Genomic DNA, 18545 nt, shown 5'->3' on the forward strand with positions numbered 1-18545 from the left:
ACCTATTATTAGGTTAATTCCCTGGTAAGACATACTTGTGTAGAGATCTGTGATGAACGGAAGAGAGTTCAGTCAAAAATTAGAGATTTTCTGGTGAAGCCAAATGAAGTATGGGATTATTTTCAATATCAGCTCCCTGACTTTACATGTTTATCTGTTATAAAAACTATTATTAATAACATATATACAGACAAGTCTCCATTAACCGAGGTTCCGTATTATCCAAACCGACCTGAAATGTTTATTACCAGCAAAGATTGTTGAAAGTAATCTACCCATTGTCGAAAGCCTGAAAGATGACATTTACTCGTTGGTCAAATCATGGAGTTATGAGGAAAAATCTACACTGAAGAAATGCTGAAAAAAACATCAACCTGAAAAATGATACCTCTATGCCAACTGAAAACCAATTTTATTATTATATCCATGTTATCCAAGATTTCGCTTATCCAAGGTTGCTGCAGTCCACAATAACTCGGTTAATCAAGGCTCCACAGTAAATCATTTTCAAATAATTTTTTTTAATTTTTATTCGCCTCCCCCCAAAAAAACCTGACGTATTTGTTTGAGTTGTCGGTCGGTCGCCACAGCTACAAGAGTTTTCTTTCGTGCAGTCGAGTTTGTCGGAGGCTCGCTCACCGTGCTGTCGAGGAACCTGAGCGGCGCGGGCTTGGTCTCGTCGCGTGCGGGCACGTGGCCGTGCAGATGGTGATTGCTGTTCACCGTGCACTGCTGCACCCCTTCCATGCTCATCTCCTCGTGGTGATCCTGCCACAGGAAAACATCTGGATTTCAAACAACAAATCAAGGTGACGGTTCAACACTAGGGTGGGACCAAAAATATTACCAATTTGAAGTTAAACTTCTTTAGGCACGTTACCAAACAACAAAGGCCACACACAAATAAGAATGATATATGTACTTTTAAATCTTATATTTTAGTGACTGATGCTGAATACTGGTCCATATAATTAACAACATTTATTTATTGTGAATATTAGTGATAGAATGTGTGTTCTCATAAATTTTTTAAACTAAGTGAGGTTATCTTCCCATACGTATAATTTATTTGCATTATAAATTATTACATTATAATTTAATCAATAATTAAAATTAACAAACATTTAGCATAATTATTGCTTTCATTATTAATTAAAATTTATCATGATTATTTTACTAAATTAAATTATTAATTTGATACACGTGTTTATATTAATATTAAATACTAAGTATTTATTGAAATTTTCTAAATACAGTATTTTTAAAAATCATATTTATAATATCACTCCAGTCCTTTTATTATTTTATTTCTATTAATTATTTGCATTAAAAATTCATGTTGGTTTTTTTCTGCACCAAGTAAGTATAACTTCTAATGCACGTAAAAATATGCATGCACTTTTTTTTTAACTAGCACTAAAGTGTGCAACACCTACATTCCACTTCATAAACATGAGCACGAGAAACATTCTACAACACGGTTATTTGTGTAAACTTTATTTATATATTTCACTTAAACCGAGAAACAAAAGTTACACACACATAACGGAGATGCTCACTTAAAAAAAATATTTTGCACGACATAAATGCTTTGAGAAAATTACAAAAGTTGCTAGTGCAGAAAAGTTGCATTCTTTTAACATTTTTGTAAATATGAATATTATTTAAGATCCTACAATCAATCAAAACACTATACTTAGTCTGTTCTACTTTTTTTACAGTTAATTTAAGTTAAATAAATCAAGATATTAATACTTAATTGTTTTCCAATTGTATACGTTGCAAAAACTACAAAAATATTTAATTCGCCAATGTCTATGATCTTTTAGTAAGATGCACAATTAGAATATGTCAATTGATTTTTGATATTTTTAATCAGGTGGCAGCTTCTCCACACTATTGCAATTTAAAAAAAAAAATCTTTATATGTTTTACCCATGCTATTTATCATTGCACAGCTTTATCAAGATCTATTTTGCATGCAAATCCACTGCAGGGTTTTTGAAATACATACATACAAACATGTTTGTACAGGAAACTACTCAACTTATTTGCAGTAAGTTTTCGCAATTGAGTTTGGTAAATATGTGTTGGAAACCCTGCTACATGGCTAAACTACTCTTATGTTAAAGCCTTTAACATTCAAGTCTGCGAAACTACCCAAGGCATTCACACTAACCTCGTTACATGCTTTTAAAGGATAAAATGATAAAATATATGAAGACTCGTAGGTGCACATAGCAGAAAAAAAACACAGCACTCAAACCACTCACTACCTTGGTGTAGAGACAACTGGGTCATTTTCAAGGATTTGTGCCGGGCCTTCAATGTCTAAAAATTATTCTGGAAACACATGTTTTAGCCATTTTCACTCATCGAAAAATACAGCTTAAAAACGAAATACGGGAACAGAACTTTTCATCTGCCCTCAGAGTATTCTTAAATGATTTTCGTAAACAGACACCACTTGTATATCAGCAGCAGTTTTCAAAACATGTGGTTTCTTCTCTGCACACCGTATGTGTTCCCAGGTAAGCTGGGGTTTTAACGTCTCGTCGATATCAAGTTTTACATTGGCGATAATACACAACGATACACACCACTGATTAAAGAGACCGGAAAAAAATGTGGATTAATTTGATGTTTTGCTAAAATTCAAATATTTATACCTTTGCGCTGCTTCTGCAACTGGTTCACTGTTTATCTGGAGTAATCTTGGCCAATGACCCTCAATATAAGACATAATGACTCACAAGTTACCCAGTTGAGATGCCTCACTAGTCAGCTACCAATGAACAGGCAATGTTTGCCCAAGTATGAAGGGGATCGTGGAGTCTATCCTGGTCATTGAATCTGCATATTTTTTCCAGTCCCTACCAACAGGGGCGGCTCCAAAGAGGGCAAACCGGGCAATCGCCCAAGGGCTCGCGGCAGTGGTTTTAATTATTTACTTTTGTTTGTCTAGTGTTCTGTTAAAAATATGGACATTAATGGAAAAGGGAAAATCAAATTTTTATTATCTTGTCACTTAATGAGCTGGTTAATACCTATATCAATTTCTGATTTTGTATTAGACAAAACTTTCAAAGATTTTATTGCCACATATAATGATGTTACTATACTGGAAATTTTATCTTAAGTATTTATAAAACTGACCCGAGGATAATTTATCAGGAAAAAATGTCAATATATCCCAAGATAAATTAGCAAAGCCATAGCAGAAATTTAAATTCCAGGTTGTGTTGAAAATATTTGACAGAGTAAATTTTCCAAATTTTCCAAGGGAGGGCCTCCCAAAAAAAAAAAAGTAAACAGCTCAGGGTCTCGCAAAGTCTAGAGCCACTCCTGTCTACCAATGATGTTGGGAAAGGAATTAGCTATGGGTGCTACGGCTCCCAGTATTTGCCTGTGGTCATTTCGAGGATACCGCGGGAAACTTAAATCAGCAATAACGGACCGGGACTCAAACCCGGGCCCGCCCCGACACCCCATTTCCCCGTGTTCTGCTGCACGGAACCCCGGCTCCCTCAAGAAGTGTGCCACAGGTTGTAACAACAGGCATCTGCACCTGCTTGCTGTCTGCTCCTCCGCCCATCTCCGAGTCGGACAGCTCCCCTTCCCACGACATGGGTCTCTCTGGTTCCTCGAACCCATCTCTCGACTCCTCGCCGTTCACGACACGCGTCTTCTTCGTCCTCAGGTTCACACCTAAACAAGCATTCACACAAATTACCACGCCTGTGTGGATGACAGCTTTTTTTTTATATGCGAAGCGAATATCAAAAAAACCAATGTTTGAAATACTTGCTACGTCGAATAGAATAATTGTGAATATGTATTGCATTTTCCAATGCAAGACTTCTGTATTAGCTCTGTCCTTGTTTCGATGCGCTCTGTTACCATGTATATGCAACTGAGTGACCATTGTCATGTTTACCTTGCATTATATATCTATGTCGTATTTCTTTGCCATGTATACGCCATAGAGTGATCCTTGTCATGAATACCTTGCCATATATAAGCCATCAAACTTTGCTTTATGTACACCATGGAGTGACCTTTGTCATGCATACCTTATCATATACGTATAAAGTAAAAATATATATAGAGTAAAAATTTCTCAATTTTTTTTTGTATTTATAAATATGCTTTTTCTGTACGTTCAATGTTTTAATAATAACATCGCTATATTTGTTATTGAAAAAATATATTTTATAGCTTAAGTTCTTTTGATATATTCCAGTTATATACTTATTTTATGAAATAAAAGACTGAAGTTAAAAAATAATAATAATTGTTTAGTGTTTGAACCGATTAAGTAATTAATAGGGACGAGACCATGTGGTGAACTGCGATAAAACCCAAGATAACACCGAAAACCATGTTAATACAACCTATAACACTGAAATTCAAGTAAATTTCTGTTTGACATAGCTGTTTTAGGCTTGTTCTCTGTGGTTTACGTTTTCTTTTTTATTTCTTGATTTGCGTTCTTGAATTTAATCCATGACAAACAGTGCAAAACTGCAATGGCGTATGTCCACGAAATTGTGTTAAATGGAATTTTGCTGTTGAACTTGCTCTCCAGGTTGCATTACTGCGCTGCCGGAATTTTTAGTTCTCCCAGAGGTTGTTGTTACTGTTGGTTTCCATTTCAGTACAGTGTTTACCGTTTTATGGCAGGTAACATTTTTTTATATTTATATAATATTACACTTACATAACAGCCACATATTTTACATATTTTCAAAGTAATATACAAGTATTAATGAATTTATTTTTCAGCTACGATCCCAAATTTAAGAAATTGCAGTTGGTTCCTTGATGCATAACTGCATATCATTTGCATTTCAAAGGATCTACAAAATATTTTTTTGTGCATAAATAAAATGTTGGAATGATAATTATGATCAATCTTAAAATTGATCATTCTGGTGGATTTAAATGTTAAGTTGAGTGGTATTAAAGCTGTTTTTAATCATAGTTATCATCCTGAAAGCCTGTTTGATCCAGTTATGACTTACATCAGGCTGTGTTGAATTAAGCCTCTAGAGTGAGTAAGAACAAACTTAAGAGAAAAACTAATTAAATATTCAGAATCTGACATACTAACACCAGGGAGGTAATGTGTGCCCCCCACCCACCACCTGCAGATGTAAAACAAAGATGGTGAGAAAGAATGACACAATGAAGGAGAAATACATATGGTCAAAGAGCAAATATGAAGTACTTATAAGAGTTTAATACATTAAAAAAAAAGTGAGTGCCCTGTGTCAAAATGTCTCCTAAAGATTTTTTTTTTACATTTATACATATATAAAGGTTAACACTATATTTCAAACTATTTTAGATGAAAAGTATTTTTCACTATTTTAATAATGAAAATGATCTATATTTGTCATTGATTTTGGATACCTACCTATTCTCATAAATCAGTTTAAACATTTTTTTTTCTGACGAACCTTTTACAAGTACGAAGTTTAACATAGAAATAAAACTTCAGTGTTTTAAACATGATTGAGACTTAGTTTGAGTCCAAGAACATATGCACTCTTATCCCATTTATCAGCCAACAGCCTCAGACGAAAAAAACAAAAGTAGCAATAATAATAGAGTTCTATACTGTTGGTTAACAAATGAATTGAATATTGAAGAACACCTATTATTCTGTGTGGACCAAACCATAAGAGAACTGTGTGGGTGGCAAGAAATGTAATTAACTGGACAAAAAAAATAATAAGCAGAACTAATTAATAGTATACATAGAAGGAACATAAAATGTAAAAAAAAATCTGTACGAAATGATTTACGTTGTTTGAGCAACGAAATAGTGTGCCTGTTAACAGTAGTAAAAGAATACGAAGATTGCAAAAAGGAAGAAAGGAAAAGATAAAGGCATTATATTTGCTGACAACTTGATTGCATTGGAAATGAAACCAAAACCAATTAAAGTCACGGAGTGAGAAAGCAGTGAAAAAGGAGTAAAAATGTGCTAATGGAAGTTCTGTGTAGAATAAAATAAACAGCTATATAGAGGACGTAAAAAAATTAAAAGAAGGAAATGCATTTTAAAGGCTGGCATCAGTCGGGGTGATTTAGAAACAAAATGTTATTAAATGATGAACAGCTATTACACAAGACAAACAACACAGTCACAATGCATGTTACACTTGGAAATGTATTAGCAATAAAAAGTAAATTTCAGATTACGGTGGATGTGTTGAACATAGTACTCAAGTACATCATTTAACAACAATATCACTGTGCTTCCGTCTAAAGGGAAAATGGGAGAGAAACTCTAATCGCTGAGACCGAGACCAAATTTTTTGAAGTAGTTTTGAGTCCACCCGCTAGATAGTAGCTATCTAAATATATTTATAACACAGCTATATTGTGAGAAGTAATGCTTAAGCTATTATCATGCAAACAAACCAGTAAAAATTAATTCACTTTATTTTGGTAGCCACATTTTTGTGGTGTGGCATACCAGAAATTTCGCATTTCCTACAAATTTATACAGAACATGTTTTTTTATTACAAAACATCATTAAGTGTTTCTCGCACAGTTAAAATATCTGTTTCAAAGCAATTAATCAATACGTAGTTAAATTACCGTTATAAACCTAACACTTTGGATTTGAATCACCTTCCTAAGGTTTTTTTTTTGCCGGTAGCCATGGGCCCACCAAACACACAGCGTCACATGTAGCATAAAACATGGTTTCAGTTTCCACTGTAAGAATCACACTGCTATACCTCCCGCCTTGTTCTATGGTAGCATGCTTGAGAGTTATTTATTTTATTCATTTATTTTGGTTTTGTGACATGCCTACCAATAGCTCAACAGCCTTTAATGGAAGGCATCATAAAAAAGAAACTACAAAAACACAATGACAATGTCACAAACATGAACAAGCAGACTCAAGAACATAACTATCGAACAGGCTGGGAATGAGAGTCACACCCGAAAGTTCAAAATTTCTCCAAAGTTTGCCAATCGCTCATGAAAAAACACCATATTGCAAGGATTTATATATTTTATTGTCATAGATATCGCTAACATTACCAATCTTACGTTTTAGTTACGATAACCCAACTTAAACCTAATAAAACCTACCCTACCAAAAAAAACTTATTATACTGACCTAACCTAACCAAAACTTTTACTTCAGTAAACATCAGAACTGTTTGGGTTGTGGTTGTGGCTTTCATCCCTGTGAACTGTAGGCTATACAATCAGACAATCCTCCGCATAACTTAACGCAAACAAAAACTAAACAAAGAACATGTTTACAAATACAAATTATATAGTATATTTATACCTGAGATGATACTAAAAAAAACATGCATTTTATCATCTACCTATTAATGGGAAAAAATCTGTTGTGTTTACTAAAATTATTTAAGTGTGTATTTAAAATATTATTCATTTATGTTCACAGATGAGGTTGCTTTCGACTATTGAAGGATGGAATTTTAAAGCCCGTGGTTATAAATAAGTGACTGTTAATGTTATATTTATGATGGTCACAAACAAATATTGCATCTAAAATTTCCCCTCTGGTTGAAAGAGAACCCAGAAGGGAATGTAAATCCGCATTAATATCGTTCTTCTCTTTTTGGCTCATAAATTAGAGTGTTAATTTTGTACTTTCTCAAGTTTGTCAATATCGGAATTTTCATTGGCTTTCCAAATTATAGATGCATATTCAAGATTGGATTCAACCAGATCTATATGGACACAGAGTGGAATCAGCATTAGATGTTGTGTAGCAAGAGCAGACGATGCTGCTACAGACACCCACCTGTGAAGTCAATCTTGCTGACTTCCCCGTCGGACCCCGAGCCATCGTCTCCATTCTCCCTGCCGTTCTGGCTCACGATAGGCACGGCAGTCTTCTCGGCTGGCCCAGGGCTCTGCTCTGGCATCACCGTTCCTGCGGAGACACCAGGAACTCTAAGTAACGAGCGTAGATTCCAGGGGGGGTCCAGGGGTGCCCGGGTCCCCCTGGAATTAATTAAGTCCCTCATTGAGGGGGGCCGCTTGTACTTGCAAAAGCATGACTGTGAAATGGTTCTGATGTCGAAACATTGTTTTATACAAAAATTTCTGTAAATTTTATAGTTTTCTGCTTATTGCATGCATGCAGGCCAAAATATGGACAGTAAACAAGGTACAAGCATAGTATCCAGAGATGACTTATGTCGGTCAAACCCACATGCAAAACTCTCAAAACCAACCCCCCCCCCCCCCCACCCCCCCCCCCTCCCCAAACGATATCTCTGTGGGGCCCACCTTGCAATCCCACAGATTTGTGCCCCTGGCTACAGTTAATATCACTCTACACACAATCACTTTATTTGAAATAACTTTATTTTATCTGATTACATGATATTACAGTCAGTTCAAACCATAATGTTGATACTGAATACTTAAAAATGTTTTCAGTTCAGCTTACTTTTTCAATTTGGAAAATATTGCATTTTAATACATTTATAATTTATTTTATAGTTATTCATTTTTCTCAGTATGTCTTTCAGGTGTTTTATACTGCAGTTTGCCTTGTATGTTGTTCTTCGTTTATGTTCATAATTATTTTTACCTGCCTTTTTTGTATTTTTTTTACTTATGTTTAGGTGTATTTCATCCCTGTTTATACGTATTGTGTATAATTGTATTTTGTGCACATCATTTAAGTTCCGCAACTGTTGGTGTGCATATAGTAAAAATCCAACATTGTTCATTATGCATTCAAAAGGGAGCCAGATAAGAATTGATAGATGCCATATTGGTTAAAACAAATATTACACCATTAAAATTCTTCAATCATTTAATGTATAAAATTTTGTCTTCGTAAAAAGCAGAGACTGTATCAAAGTGTTTTAACAGTATCATTACAGTTGTGGTCATTTTCAAAAATGAAATAAATTCCAAAATCATCTTCACTGGAGAAACTATTTTTAGCAGCTAGTCAATATTACATCTCCTGACATTTCATCAAATGATAAACTATTTTTTAATGAAGCCAAATGGTAAAAAATCAGCCAATATTTTATCGGTTCCTAACTTTCACACACTATAAAGAATTGTGTTATGTCCCTGAAAAAAAACTTTAAAAAATGTTTGGAAAAACAAAAAAATTAATAGAAAATATTAATAGTCGCACAAAGTTTACACATTCCATAAGCATCCAAACTCTTTTGGGACCAAGTCTAATTCTTTTCTTAACAAGTCCGCCTGTAATGAACAACCGTTCAACAGCTGGTAGAATGCTCAGGAAACACTCGGGCAAGGAAATGTGCACTGATTCCTCCAGTACAACCTAAGAGTAAGAGGTTTACATCAATATGCAATACTACTGAACAACAGGAAGTATCGAAGGTCACACTTCTACTGCAGATGTTTACTATTTAAAATAAGTTGTAACAAAGTAGATGTACTGGAATGTGTATATAGTATGTTCAGATTTAAGTTCACAGAAAATCATCACCTACATTGAACAGATAATTATGAAATGTTTAGTTTTGCAATTTTTTTTTTTTCCAGTTTAATTAAGTATAAATATTTCAGTACCTATTCATTTTCAATTATTTTTTGTTTGTTTGGTTGTAAAGTTTAATTATATCAGTAGATTTTATTTGTTGCCATTGCTTGTTGGGGGCAGACCACCCTCACACTTTTTTATTTGTTTGTAATGTCTAGAAATAAGTAGGGTGCTTCAAGAGTAAGTAAGATGCCGTACATCATTTCAATCCCTGAACACTAACTACATGACTGGAAATCACTCTGCATTCAAGTGTATTATTGGCTCTCGAGCATCCGTGGATCCCAGAAATACAGTAGAGACTTGATCAACTGAGCTCAATTAACAGAGGTTCCCTATTATCCCAGCTGACCTGAAGTGCCATTGTCAGCGAAGACTTTTGAAACATTTTCTTGAAGACCTAGAAAATGATTCAACCATTGTTGAAAGCCGAAAAAAATATTAACCTCAAAAGATGTCATTTACTGGTTGGACATATTATGGAGTATCATGAAAGAATCTACACTGAAGATAAGTAGAAAGAACATCACCCTGTAAAATGATACTACTTACTCTGTTTTCTTATTCTGTTCGTATTACCCGATTTTGCTTATCCGAGGTTGCCACAGTCCACATTAACTTGGTTAATTAAGGCTCTACCATACATCTAGACTTGTTAAAATATCTGGTTCTACAGAAATGACTGATGATACAAAGTACTTACCATTACAAGTCTGGTAGTACTTGATACTGTTTCCTGTAAAAAAAAAATTACGTCAAGCACGATAACAATTAATCTGGAAGTATTTTAATAGTGAATACCTATGCATATAAATGCTGACTCTTGACAAAATATGAAACAATTTATGCTTATGTGTGAAACATTTACCTCATATACATTTAAATAAATGATATGCATCACTGGTAATCACCATTACTAAGAACAAATTACATGTTAACATGGGGATATTTTAATATTACACATACATCAAAATTTTATGTCCAGAAACACAATTTGAAAGTACACAACCATTTGTATTAACTACTGCTATGTGTACTTTATTCCTGTATAAATTTTTTATGTGTAAAAATGTTTGAATCTGTTCGAATAACAACAGTTTTTAGTATAAAAAAGCTTAAAATTACATTTATTAATAAAAAATTGTAGGAAATGGATATTTACATTATTTGGAACTCAAGTGTATGTGTGTATGTCTATGTGTATATATATATACACACATACATATATATATACACACACATACATTACTTATTGACTTTTTTTTTTAATTTGATCAATTTGACTATTTGATCCGGCATCAAACAAAAACTGCTGAATAGATTTTGATTAAAATTTTTAATGTGTAAACATCTTAGCTCTCAATATCCGGCATTTAGTGGGAGTAATATTGTGAATATGGAACGTAAATGCGAAACAACGGTGCTTCGAAAAATTATTATTTTTAATGATAAGACCAAATAATATAGATACTGATTATGCTTCAAAATAATGCACAGTTGTTTGTATTCCTTTCATATCATTAATGTTTGTAAAAGTCAGATACGGAATATTAATGGCACTAGAATTTATTATTGAATTTTGTATGGGTTTTTAGACATTAAGCTACTAAATAGTATGTAGAACTACGCTGGACCCAACAATGATCCGTCTCATTAGTCCGTCACCCGTCCGTCCATCAATCACGGACCTGCAGCCAATCAGGTGTCCCGGAAAATTCCATCCGTCCGTCCATTAAAACCTTACCAAGCTTTAACTTTCGAAGGACGGATGAAAGAACCTCCAAAATGTTAGCAAGATACCTATTGCCGGCAACCTTAACTATCTTAAAAGGTTTTTTAAGTATGTTTATTTGTTTAGCTCCTTCCATTAAATGTTTTTAACTTACGTTTGAACACATTTCTAACAATTGAAAATTAAGGATCAGAGCGAAAAAAAATAGAGTTTAATAATTATTTTTAATCCTTAACGTTCATGATAGTCAATTTAAATACCTATAAATAGACACACCTGTATTTCGCGAATACATTTCGTGTCTAGGTAAATCGCAAAACACCGTAGTTTTTTTTCTTGTAGTTATTGGCTGTGGTCGGCGAGAGGTGTTTTCCCGCACTTGACGGGGCCAATGGGAATGTGGATACCGTACTGCTGCACGCACACGATTCGCCATTACTCTAAGAAAAAGCTACGGTGTTTTGTGACATACCTTGACACGAAATGTATTCGCGAAATACAGGTGTCCCTACCTATAAATATAATTTTCACCAGTAATATAAGCCTTCTAGTCTGTTGGCAGCTTCAGAATGGAAAAGTATTTGAAGTATGTGCGGATCATTGTGAATCGCTCGGCATGTCGACGGACGGACGGACGGACGCGATGGATCATTATGAGTCCATCTTTACTGATACTGTTTTGTAACTAAGAAACAGTTAAATTTCCCATGTTTTCAGATTTTTAAAAGAAAGCGTTTTCAGTTCCCTGAGTTTTCCCTGTCTGTGGCAACCAGCTACTGACCACCAAACACATCTCGCTGGACAAACACGATCAGTCCGTATTTTCAATTCGGACTTACCAGTCCGGACTGAACAGTCGGAACTGTGGTGCGTGTGCAAAGGACGGTGGACATATGAGTCGGAACTGATGGCTTCTCATCAAATCGTACTGTGGGAACAGTGTCTCGCCAGTCCAAACTGCCAGTCCGAAAAAACCGAGCGTCGTGCCATCTTTGATGTATGTATGCTCTTTTGGGTGCGTTTCTAATTTTTTTCCCGCCTTTTTTTTCTAACTGAAAGTCGCACTGCAAATTGCAGCATACAAAGTTTCTTCCACATTGTACGCTGGAACAATACATCTAACAGCAACAGCAACCACAAGAGGCCTCAGTTCAGTGCGAAACTGTCAATTCGGACCGGGAGACTTGCCGAACCTGCGTTGTTGCTTGGACAAGATTGTTTTTTTTTTTGACGTGACAACGTCTAATAAATCGATGAACGCCGGCTGCACGCACGAAAAAGTGTCCCGTTACGCTGTGTCCCGTTACGCTCATTGTTCCGTTACGCTGTGTTCCGTTACGCTATCGGAGAGTGCAGTAATAATAGGTTATGTTACAATTGACTAAAAAATTATGGTGATTCATAAAATTGATGATAGATATTTGATTACAGTTTTTTTATATGAAAAATTGTTCATAATTATATTTAAACTTTATAGCTAAACGCCAGTTTTTAAAATTAATTACAAGTAATCTACACGTGAACTGTTTCGTCGACTAATTATAAAGTGAAGTGAAAAGTTAATGTGGTTTTCATTGCTTATTACAACAACAATTTCGGCAATAAAGGTTAATAATTATACTTGCATTTTAAAAATCTGATTACTAGTATAATTTCAATTATTTATTCTTTCGTTATTAAAATTAAAATTATTCAATTTTTTTTTTCATAAAAGTATGCAATCATTTCCATCAATGTTTTGTTATGACGTTGTCACGTTAAACTATCGTCCGTAAACCGACTTTACAGACAACCAATTTTGTTTTCCTAGCCTAAGTTGATCTAAGTGTGTAAGGGGGGGAGGGGGGTCCAGGTTAGGGGAGGACCTAGGCCGAAGCCTGCGGGGCTTACCGTGCTCCGAGTCGCGCACGCTGATGACGGTGACGGAGCCCGAGGTGACATCCTTGCCGACGGCGCTGGGCCAGCTGTCCATCCCGGCCGCCTTGTCTATCATCTAGAGGCGGGGCGCAGGTGTCGGGGCAGCGGGAGGAGCGGCGGCGGCGCCGCATGGGCGCCCGGGGCGGGAGGTGGGGCGGCGGCAGCGCGCGGCGGCGGCGTGGCGGGGCCGGCCGCTGGGCGCATCAGGCGGCTGTCGGCGCAGCGGGGCCGCTCACATTGCCCCCGCGCCCGCCTGCAACAACCGCCCGCGTCGCAGTCTCTCCTCTGACACATACACACTACAACATTACTGAAGACGTGAGCGGAACATTTCATTTATTTTTAAATGCTACTTAGCCAGTGGCGTAGCCAGGATTTGTGTATGGGGGGTGTTAAGAAGCTTGCCCCCCTCTTCCCCCCGTATTAAAGCGGGGGGATGGGAGGGTCCTCCCCCGGGAAAATTTGGATTTCTAGGTTTAAAATAGTGCTATTTTAGCAGTTTTCGTTACTTAAATTTAAATATTGAAATAGTAAAATTTTTATTAATTTTAATATGGAATTTGTTTAAGTGATATATAAGAAATTAATTAAAAATTTGGTGTGTGGGGGGGGGGGTTGACCCCTAACAACCCCCCCCCCCCCCCTTGGCTATGCCCCTGTACTTAGCTCGTTTGAAATTTCCAATTGAAGCCTAATACACATGATTTTAATAGAAAATTATACTTACGTTGACACAAACACCATTTATGTAATTAAATCAAAAATTAAAAAAAAAACTGTTATATATAACCTTCATCTATCCATGTCTTCAGTTACAATAAGTTTTAATTTTACTGTTTGTTGATTATTAAGACTATAAATTAGTGCACATTGACAGTATTATCAAAGTTGTAATCATTCTGACAAAAAAAAATATTATTCAGTGCTAAACACCCATTATCTTCTCTAAGCGCAGCCCTCTGAACCGGCGCGCAGTCGTCTCGTCGTGCGTAGGACTATCTAGGTGGCGGAGAAATGGGTGCTTTGAAGAATCTTTACCGGACGTTTCATGTGTAAATATTATTCTGAAAAATACGCGTTTTAACCCTTTTCACTCTTATGAAAATACTATTCATACGCCCTCAGCGTATTCTTAAATGCTTTTCGTAAACAGACACCGCTCGGATATCTTGAGCAGTTTTCAAATTGTGTGGTTTCTTCTGAAGCTCTTTGTTGGCAATAATATCTGGAAAATTGAACTGCTCGATAGATAACCTTCGAGACACTCTGTCCACATTTGCAACATTTCATACTAGCTCTTTTCAACGAAAAGAGCTTAATTCCCTATCTAATTCAGCCGATGAGGACGCACATACTGCAATACAGAACATCAATTTTCCGCCATAAGTTGAACACGTCATGCCAAATAAAATTCCTTCCAACCGTGAGCGCAGGAAAGACATGCCAGTAGTGTGAAGAATATCTTGCTGCAATATACAGGATACAGGGTGTTAGCAAATGGGTGGCAGGAAATACTGAAAGAAACAACGAAACCCTGCAGATTGACAGGCGGACAGCAGCGGGCATATTTGAACTTACTTTCAACCGAAAGCGCAGGAAGACATGCCAGTAGTGTGAAGAATATCTTGGTGCAATATACAGGATACAGGGTGTTTACAAATGGGTGGCAGGAAATACCGAAAGAAGTAACGAAACCCTGCAGATTGAAGGGCGAACAGCAGCGCGCATATTTGAACTTACTTTCAACCGAAAGCGCAGGAAGACATGCCAGTAGTGTGAAGAATATCTTGGTGCAATATACAGGATACAGGGTGTTTACAAATGGGTGGCAGGAAATACCGAAAGAAGTAACGAAACCCTGCAGATTGAAGGGCGAACAGCAGCGCGCATATTTGAACTTACTTTCAACCGAAAGCGCAGGAAGACATGCCAGTAGTGTGAAGAATATCTTGGTGCAATATACAGGATACAGGGTGTTTACAAATGGGTGGCAGGAAATACCGAAAGAAGTAACGAAACCCTGCAGATTGACAGGCGGACAGCAGCGGGCATATTTGAACTTACTTTCAACCGAAAGCGCAGGAAGACATGCCAGTAGTGTGAAGAATATCTTGGTGCAATATACAGGATACAGGGTGTTTACAAATGGGTGGCAGGAAATACCGAAAGAAGTAACGAAACCCTGCAGATTGAAGGGCGAACAGCAGCGCGCATATTTGAACTTACTTTCAACCGAAAGCGCAGGAAGACATGCCAGTAGTGTGAAGAATATCTTGGTGCAATATACAGGATACAGGGTGTTTACAAATGGGTGGCAGGAAATACCGAAAGAAGTAACGAAACCCTGCAGATTGACAGGCGGACAGCAGCGGGCATATTTGAACTTACTTTCAACCGAAAGCGCAGGAAGACATGCCAGTAGTGTGAAGAATATCTTGGTGCAATATACAGGATACAGGGTGTTTACAAATGGGTGGCAGGAAATACCGAAAGAAGTAACGAAACCCTGCAGATTGAAGGGCGAACAGCAGCGCGCATATTTGAACTTACTTTCAACCGAAAGCGCAGGAAGACATGCCAGTAGTGTGAAGAATATCTTGGTGCAATATACAGGATACAGGGTGTTTACAAATGGGTGGCAGGAAATACCGAAAGAAGTAACGAAACCCTGCAGATTGAAGGGCGAACAGCAGCGCGCATATTTGAACTTACTTTCAACCGAAAGCGCAGGAAGACATGCCAGTAGTGTGAAGAATATCTTGGTGCAATATACAGGATACAGGGTGTTTACAAATGGGTGGCAGGAAATACCGAAAGAAGTAACGAAACCCTGCAGATTGACAGGCGGACAGCAGCGGGCATATTTGAACTTACTTTCAACCGAAAGCGCAGGAAGACATGCCAGTAGTGTGAAGAATATCTTGGTGCAATATACAGGATACAGGGTGTTTACAAATGGGTGGCAGGAAATACCGAAAGAAGTAACGAAACCCTGCAGATTGAAGGGCGAACAGCAGCGCGCATATTTGAACTTACTTTCAACCGAAAGCGCAGGAAGACATGCCAGTAGTGTGAAGAATATCTTGGTGCAATATACAGGATACAGGGTGTTTACAAATGGGTGGCAGGAAATACCGAAAGAAGTAACGAAACCCTGCAGATTGAAGGGCGAACAGCAGCGCGCATATTTGAACTTACTTTCAACCGAAAGCGCAGGAAGACATGCCAGTAGTGTGAAGAATATCTTGGTGCAATATACAGGATACAGGGTGTTTACAAATGGGTGGCAGGAAATACCGAAAGAAGTAACGAAACCCTGCAGATTGAAGGGCGAACAGCAGCGCGCATATTTGAACTTACTTTCAACCGAAAGCGCAGGAAGACATGCCAGTAGTGTGAAGAATATCTTGGTGCAATATACAGGATACAGGGTGTTTACAAATGGGTGGCAGGAAATACCGAAAGAAGTAACGAAACCCTGCAGATTGAAGGGCGAACAGCAGCGCGCATATTTGAACTTACTTTCAACCGAAAGCGCAGGAAGACATGCCAGTAGTGTGAAGAATATCTTGGTGCAATATACAGGATACAGGGTGTTTACAAATGGGTGGCAGGAAATACCGAAAGAAGTAACGAAACCCTGCAGATTGAAGGGCGAACAGCAGCGCGCATATTTGAACTTACTTTCAACCGAAAGCGCAGGAAGACATGCCAGTAGTGTGAAGAATATCTTGATGCAATATACAGGATACAGGGTGTTTACAAATGGGTGGCAGGAAATACCGAAAGAAGTAACGAAACCCTGCAGATTGAAGGGCGAACAGCAGCGCGCATATTTGAACTTACTTTCAACCGAAAGCGCAGGAAGACATGCCAGTAGTGTGAAGAATATCTTGGTGCAATATACAGGATACAGGGTGTTTACAAATGGGTGGCAGGAAATACCGAAAGAAGTAACGAAACCCTGCAGATTGAAGGGCGAACAGCAGCGCGCATATTTGAACTTACTTTCAACCGAAAGCGCAGGAAGACATGCCAGTAGTGTGAAGAATATCTTGGTGCAATATACAGGATACAGGGTGTTTACAAATGGGTGGCAGGAAATACCGAAAGAAGTAACGAAACCCTGCAGATTGAAGGGCGAACAGCAGCGCGCATATTTGAACTTACTTTCAACCGAAAGCGCAGGAAGACATGCCAGTAGTGTGAAGAATATCTTGGTGCAATATACAGGATACAGGGTGTTTACAAATGGGTGGCAGGAAATACCGAAAGAAGTAACGAAACCCTGCAGATTGAAGGGCGAACAGCAGCGCGCATATTTGAACTTACTTTCAACCGAAAGCGCAGGAAGACATGCCAGTAGTGTGAAGAATATCTTGGTGCAATATACAGGATACAGGGTGTTTACAAATGGGTGGCAGGAAATACCGAAAGAAGTAACGAAACCCTGCAGATTGACAGGCGAACAGCAGCGGGCATATTTGAACTCGACGATGGCCCCGGGGTACTTCTCCGCGGGAATCATTATTTTCACAGACGAGACAGCCAAACGCCCAATCGTGCATCTTCAGGGGTTTATTATTTTTGGTTCATTATAAATAAATATGTCGGTGTTGATAAAAGGATACTAATGGTCAATTAGTAGAGACCTGCAAAATTCGCGGTTTCGATGGCCTTCAGGATAGACTGCACATACCCCTGTACACTCGGGCAAATAACGCAAGTTCATTGGCTGCCGACTTGTAAGTCGTCTCAGCTGGTTTGTCTGTGATTCGATCCTTCTTTGGTTGAGGGTTTATAACTGGTTGAGATTCGTCCAGATGAACAGTAATCCAATAGCAAAAAATTATCTAAGAGGTGTATGTGTTTGAATTCTAGCCTATCACCGAATGAATCCGCGAATTTTGCAGGTCTCTATCAATTAGGTTAGGTTAGCTACATCATAAATACTTTAAAACATTGTGGACGGTTGATTTGGTTAGGATGGCTGCTACATAAGAGATACGGAAAAGAAAGCATGAACTTCGGGGAACTTCGGGTCTCGGCTCTCGGCTCTCTCGTCCGTGAAAAGAAGGCTTCCCCCTTCTCCGCTGGCCGAGGAGGACGAGCGACCGCAGCGCCGCGGGGAGCAGACAGACTCTCGTAATCAGGAGGGAAAAATATTCTGCCCCGCGCCTCAGGCACGTGTTACACGCCCCGTGGCCACCCACGAGGCATGGCGACAGGAGACGGCCCGCCCACATCCGAAACACCAGGGGGGGGGGGGGGGGGGGCGTCACTACATAGGGCCCACGACGTGCTTATTGTACGTCTGCACCAACATCATGTCGATCAAATCCAAAGCTAAT

At 38.0% G+C, this 18545-nt stretch overlaps 1 protein-coding gene across 1 annotated transcript in view; it reads right to left on the reverse strand.

Annotated features, from left to right (window-relative positions):
• Window positions 1-18545, reverse strand: part of LOC134533519 (nuclear hormone receptor FTZ-F1 beta) — a 112321-nt gene that overhangs the window by 41662 nt on the left and 52114 nt on the right. Inside the window, exons 2-6 of the mRNA XM_063371047.1 lie at window positions 13168-13447; window positions 10249-10281; window positions 7806-7937; window positions 3569-3708; window positions 640-768 (exon numbers count right to left, since the gene is read on the reverse strand). Of these exons, the coding sequence (XP_063227117.1) occupies window positions 640-768; window positions 3569-3708; window positions 7806-7937; window positions 10249-10281; window positions 13168-13270 (537 nt within the window). The 5' untranslated portion in view covers window positions 13271-13447. The remainder of the gene's footprint in view (window positions 1-639; window positions 769-3568; window positions 3709-7805; window positions 7938-10248; window positions 10282-13167; window positions 13448-18545) is intronic.

The sequence above is a fragment of the Bacillus rossius genome, chromosome 1 (genome assembly GCF_032445375.1).
Source record: "Bacillus rossius redtenbacheri isolate Brsri chromosome 1, Brsri_v3, whole genome shotgun sequence".
NCBI lineage: Eukaryota > Metazoa > Arthropoda > Insecta > Phasmatodea > Bacillidae > Bacillus > Bacillus rossius.